The 6305-nt window shown below is 41.6% G+C and overlaps 2 protein-coding genes across 2 annotated transcripts; both read right to left on the bottom strand.

The window, feature by feature from the left end:
- Positions 1-1607: 1607 nt before the first annotated feature.
- On the bottom strand, positions 1608-2078 carry LOC120289105 (cytosolic sulfotransferase 6-like). The gene has a single exon (XM_039303633.1). The coding sequence runs from the start codon at positions 2076-2078 to the stop codon at positions 1608-1610; it is 471 nt and encodes a 156-aa protein (XP_039159567.1).
- A 5-nt stretch (positions 2079-2083) lies between these two features.
- On the bottom strand, positions 2084-2596 carry LOC104420945 (cytosolic sulfotransferase 15). The gene has a single exon (XM_010032722.3). It carries the CDS (start codon positions 2594-2596, stop codon positions 2084-2086), a length of 513 nt encoding a protein of 170 aa, XP_010031024.2.
- Positions 2597-6305: the final 3709 nt, after the last annotated feature.

Genomic DNA, 6305 nt, shown 5'->3' with positions numbered 1-6305 from the left:
CAACCTCGTAGTGGTTCGTCAAGGTCGAGCCCCGTCGGTGGCTAGGCGAGCTCGACCTAGCTAGATATGGACCTTGCCTCGCCCAACCATGGTTTAGGCGAGCCTCGCCGGTGGGCAGGCGAGCCTCACCTCGGCCGGTGGCCGGGTGAGCCTCCGGCGAGCTCGCCAAATCTCGCCCAATGGTCACCGGCAATCAGCGGTGGTGGCGGCAGCTAATGGTGGGGGCAGTGGAAGAAGAAGAGAGAGGGAAGAAGAACAGAAGAAAGAAGAGGAGAAAAAAATAGGTCGGCTTTGCTTTTGGAATTGTCCCCGAGAACAAAGAATTAATTTTTCTACTCTTTGATTCTATTCCAAATCTATTCGAGGAAAAAAATTTATTCTTGGGAACAAAAATTTTACCAAACGGATTTATGTTCTAAATCTATTTTTAGAAACAAAAGAATAGAAATTTTCTTGTTTGGCTAATTGTCAAACGTGTCCTTAGTCATAAACTTTTTGATAACTTGTCAATTTAGTCTTATAATTTTTAATTGTGTTAATTTAGTCATAAACTTTTGAAAGATTTGCCAATTTTATCATTCCGATTAATTTTAGTTAAAAATCGCCGATGTCAACAATTTTTGCGATTTTTTTTGAATTTTTTTCTTTTTATCATTTTCTTTCCTTTTTCTTTTTAAGCAATTAACTACAATAAAAATTAATATTCTCATATAATAGTTGCACGTGCTGGTGAAAATGGTAAATAGAAATTTATAAATGATAAGAGATTTTTTTTGTAAAAAATAAAGAAAAAAAATGATAATTTGAACAAACCAAACAAGTGTTGGTAAATAACATGAATAAGACCTAATAATGCAAAACTTATCAGTCACTTAATCGGAATAAAAGTTGGTAATAACTCTTTCAAATATCAACAATTCTAAAGAGAGTTGCTAAATTTAATGATTTGGAAAGTCAGACAAATAAAAGTCGATATCTCTAGTAAGGTGAAAAAACCCTAATAAAAGTACAAACAGTTGAATTCTATCAAAGAACCATCTTTTTGCATGCATAAGATAGAGAAAGAGAGTATGCAATGATCATGGAAGCACATGTTGTGGAGTCATGTAAAATGTGAGGTGTGAATGTAAAACATTACGATGAAATTGCAAAGCAATAGCGCACAATCATTAATTTTGTCATTGAAGTGTCGTCTCCTTTGTTGAAAGAAGGGATCAATATAATTCAAACTTGAGATCTCAAGTGAAATGAGGGGGAGTTGTCCGATCCTTTGCTTGTGAATTATGAGAAAATGAATTAATCCAAGATTAAGCAGAAACAGAAAGATGCATTCATAGGTACACATGAGAAATCATACGAATAATTTAGGATTACTTTTTGAAAATTTGATGAATTAACAGTAAATTTATGAATACATGATCTCTAATTGACTAAACACGTAGACAACACATGTGACTAGCATAAGATAGTAGTAGTTTACAGTATCAGAGAAGTCAAGGATTCTTGAGTTCTCTGCACTGCACCAATAAGGAGGACTGCGGATCCTTCCATTATTAATTTAACTTATTTCTAATGACACACGTGGAGAAAGTGAATGGATTTAATGCTCAACACATTTTGAATTCCAACCCAAAGGGCCTCATCTTTTCTTGCATGATGCTATTGAGGCGATCCACCATGGAAGGAGTGAGATGGTTGACCCAATCACCCACCTCCCCTTTCCTAAAAAAGCTTCTCTTCTCAGCGGTTGTGTCCCCTACTTTGCCGGATTTATTGACCTCCAGGTCCTTCAGGGTCTTCAAGCTACACAAGTTAGCTATCTCTTCTATCACACCTCCCTCTTCTTCCTCCTTAGTGAAGGGAAGCCCCACAAACTCGGCCACCTTCTTCAGCTGTCCTCCAATGTCTTCCTTCAAGTCCTCATACTTGAGGAACAACACCTTGCGTGGCCTCTCCAAGCTCTCTTTCCAGTACCCCGTGATGTGATCCCAAAAGGGCCCGAACATGATTTGCCCTTGGCAAAAGGTCTCAAAATGCTCTTCCAAGGACCAATTTGGCTGGTCCTCCGACTGTGCCATCTTGACTAAGAAGTGCCAAGAGGAAACCACGATGTCCAATGGGTTTCGACAGATGTAAATGATTCGGCAATCCGACCGCTTGACACTCTCCGGCAAGGATGGGTAAGGGATGTGCGTCGCAAGAGCCTTGGCTCCGCCAGGCCATCAAGGTTGGGCCACAGCTTATGCTCAATGAAAGGAACGACTTCATGGGGGTTAGAAGTGAGCAAGGGCGTGTTGGAGATGTCGAAGTGGGAGCGATTAATGACGGAGAACGCTAAGGCCTTTAGCCAGGTGGTTCCCGCTTTGGGCTGGGAGACCAGAACAATGTCCTTGTCTTTGGCTTTGAAGTGCCGCTGGAATGCGATCACGTTGGGAAGCATAAATGGCGGGCACCAAAAGTTTTGGTAAAGGCGATGGACAGGACGAACTAAGCCATTCCCTGTGGGAAGCGAAGCAATTAGTTCATCAATGGCCTCCTGGTCATGTTCATCGCTACCTACGATGGCGGGCTGCAAAGAAAGTTGCTGGTGCGCCATCATGGTGGTATCGCAGGGCTTGGTGTCTGTGTAAGAATAGAAGCAAGCACGCGGAAGTGAAGCACTAATATTTTTGCTGCTAGCAAGGGTCGGCTTTTCATTGTTTTTATAGCGACTTGATCTGCACGGGCTCATTATTTGACTCCAATCAATGTTCTGCCCCTTACAGGTATGATAAATGCCAAGTCTTTGTCAATTCCTTGAAAGGTTGCATATATCCATGTGGCTAGGGTAGGACGGTTGGACAGCTGGTTGGCATTTAATGGCCGGCGCGATGATTCCCTTCTCATGGCCTCCTGGTCATGTTCATCGCTACCTACGATGGCGGGCTGCAAAGAAAGTTGCTGGTGCGCCATCATGGTGGTACCGCAGGGCTTGGTGTCTGTGTAAGAATAGAAGCAAGCATGCGGAAGTGAAGCACTAATATTTTTGCTGCTAGCGAGGGTTGGCTTTTCATTGTTTTTATAGCGACTTAATCTGCACGGGCTCATTATTTGACTCCAATCAATGTTCTGCCCCTTACAGGTATGATAAATGCCAAGTCTTTGTCAATTCCTTGAAAGGTTGCATATATCCATGTGGCTAGGGTAGGACGGTTGGACAGCTGGTTGGCATTTAATGGCCGGCGCGATGATTCCCTTCTCATGGACTCCAGGTACATCTTAATCTGATATACTCGAGCAGGTTCCATGATTGCATGCACCTTCTGATTCGGATTAAGTACGGCTGGATCAGGCATATTCGTGCTCGGCCTGGCTTTCGAGTAAATTTCATATCTCTGACCCGCCCATATTGATATTGGGGCTCTTTTGGGTCTGTTGGATTGGGTTGGGCAGGCTCGCTGTCGTGCCCATGAATTGCTTGGCATCTGTCCACCTCGGTCCGCTCCCCTCGATGGCAACTCTCCATCTCTCTAGCGCTAGCGCGCGCGCTCCAAGCTATAAGTGCACCGTAGCTTCGAATTCCAGCAAAAACAAAGGAATAGCCCGCGCGTGGCTTAGATAGAATCAAGTCAATGCCTCTCTTCCCCAGACCAGGACAATGTCATTGTACTTGGCTTGGAAGTGCCGCTGAAACGCGATCACGTTGGGAAGCACGTTGTCCGGGCACCAAAAATTTTGGTAGAGGGACTGGAAACGACTAACCACGCCTTTGCTTTGGGGAAGTGAAGCAATTAGTTCATCAATGTCCTCCTGCTCATGTTTTTCGCTACCTAAGATGGCGGACTGCGAAGGAAGTTGCTGGCGTGCCATCGATGTCTGAGCAAGAATCGATACAAGCAGATGAACGTGAAGCGCTAATCTTTTTGTAGCTAGTTGAGTGGTAGTTTTTCAATTTTTGTTTTGGTCACTGCTTTTTACATGCGAAGGATGATCACGAACGCCCAATTAATCCCAATTCATTTATTACACGCTGATAAGTAAAACACTTGTCGGCTTAGTTGACGTCAAAGAGCGCACCAAACTCATGATTGACATTGTAGTGCACATTTCTAACGTCGGGTTTGCCACAAAACAGAAATTTGTTCCATGCAAGGTAAATTTGAATAACCGATAGTGAATTTGACATATCGTTAATAAGGGAAAAAAAACGATTGATAACTTATTAGTCCAGTCAATCATATGTAAGTTAATAAAGAAAATTAATTTTAACTCACATAATTCCATTATTAATATTGCAGATGTAAGTGATCAAACAGTAAAATAGAAAAAAACAAGAAGAAAAATCAAATATTAGATTTATATGGTTCAATCAGTATGATCTATATTTATGGGGATAGTAACAAATTATTCCACTATAGATCAAGTGATATAATGAATCACACTCGATTGAGCACATTTTTATTACAAGCAATCGTTATTTTCACAAGTAGAAGTATTATTAATCTGGAATTTTCTTTCTTGAGCTTTGCCACATCTTGTTTTTTGCTTCAATTGTATCTTGAGAGATTTTACTTCAGCCTTCAGGGAATAATTTTTTCTTTGACATTACTCCATAGAAGATTTTTTAACGCAATCTTTAGTGACTGAGTGATTTTTGCATCAATCCAACTAATAAAATCCGCATTATGCTCCAAATTTATATTTTCGACGTTCATGATATCTTCTATCCCGATTCTGTAGTAATATTAGGCCACAATATCAAAACACAGATTTATCATTGTCAATTGGAGGGACCGTGAGCGAGATTGCCACAACTTAGCTGATCTTTGCATGGGTCTCGATGGCCAAGACTGGAATTGGGATCCATCACCTGTCAATAAGCTAACCAGTGGGTAGGACTGGACGATTAAAAGCCAGCTGATATTGCGCTTTCATGTCTTCGCAAGGGGACTACACAGTTGGCGCATTAAAGCCTTGTCGCAGATCCAAGTAGAAGTGCATTAAACGTGGGCACGTTCCATGGGTGGGTCCATATCAAAATGCGACCATAGCCATTCACCACATCCAACAGTAGAAGTATTGTTAATCTATGGTAGGACCGGATTGTTTGCCTTAATTAGCACATCAGTAAGCCAGATGGGACCACTCAGATGTTACCTGTTCTTTTGGGAGCGCTTGAAGAAGATTCTAGACCCATTTGATGGTCACATTTGCTTAAACTTTTAAGTTCAATTTTAGTTCCTATTGAAGGTTAGGAGAATGTGCAAGTTTGTACTTATTAAATTGAACTTTCACTTGTTTGTTGGTTCTTTAGTTATTCATACCAATCCTTCTGTACACTTAGAGGCCACAACAATTTCCTTGTCTCTAGCCTCAAAATGCCTCTAGAATGCGACCACGTAAGGAAGCACAACAATCTGGCACCAAAAGTTTTGGTAAAGGCAATGAGGAGGAAGATTCAGAACTTTCCCTTGGGCAAGTGAAGCAATCAGCTCATCAATGGCCTCTTGCTCACCTTCCCTCGTTCACATGGCATTTGCAGACGTCGCTGGCTTCTCATGAGATCCATGTGATCTAATAACTGATGTAGGGTGGGCACAAATGTACCAAGTTCGTGCAAATCATTCATTGTGTTGGCTCCCAAGACCACCTAACACTAGTATCAAAATCATATTACCAATATGTCTGGACTTGGCCTCAATCTAAGCCCGATGTATGAGAGGGAGATTATTTGAGTTTATCCTACATTGGTTATAAAATGGACTGATGGTTGATTTATAAGTGTAAGGGAAGTCTCATCATAAAAGCTAGCTCGAAGGATGTTCCTCACATTTAGGGCATGTTTGGTAACTGACCAAACTGCATCTAATTATGTTCTTTTATTCCCCCCCAAAAAAAATAGAAATCCATTTGGTAAAATTTTTGTTCTTAAGAATAATTTTGTTCATGGAAATAGGTTTGGAATAAATTCAAGAAGTAGAAAAAAAGTTACTTTTTTATTCTTGAGAACAACTCAAAAATCAAACTCAAAATATTTTTTTTTCTCTCTTTTCTTTTCTTTCTTTTTTTCTTCCTCTTCTTCCTCTAGTTGGTCGTTAGCTGCAACAATGGTTGGTGATCAACTAGACGAGGTCCGGTGACCTTGCCAGAGCCTTGTGAGCTTGCGGTGAGACTCGACCTCACGTACCTAGCCACAATGATGATTGGTTACAGACCTCGCCTAGCCATTGCGAGGTTGACCTCGTGTGAATTGGGCGAGGCCAACCCTTATTGGTGGCTAGGCAACGCTCGGCCTCACTAGATCTAGGCGAGGTCGAGCCTCACCC

This window comes from Eucalyptus grandis, chromosome 10 (genome assembly GCF_016545825.1).
Source record: "Eucalyptus grandis isolate ANBG69807.140 chromosome 10, ASM1654582v1, whole genome shotgun sequence".
Lineage (NCBI taxonomy): Eukaryota > Viridiplantae > Streptophyta > Magnoliopsida > Myrtales > Myrtaceae > Eucalyptus > Eucalyptus grandis.
This window is presented reverse-complemented; position numbering and strand designations above follow the sequence as displayed.

Coding starts and splice junctions, on each gene's coding strand:
- LOC104420945 (XM_010032722.3), bottom strand. CDS start 2,596: ATGGCGCACCAGCAACTTTCTTTGCAGCCCGCCATCGTAGGTAGCGAT.
- LOC120289105 (XM_039303633.1), bottom strand. CDS start 2,078: ATGGCACAGTCGGAGGACCAGCCAAATTGGTCCTTGGAAGAGCATTTT.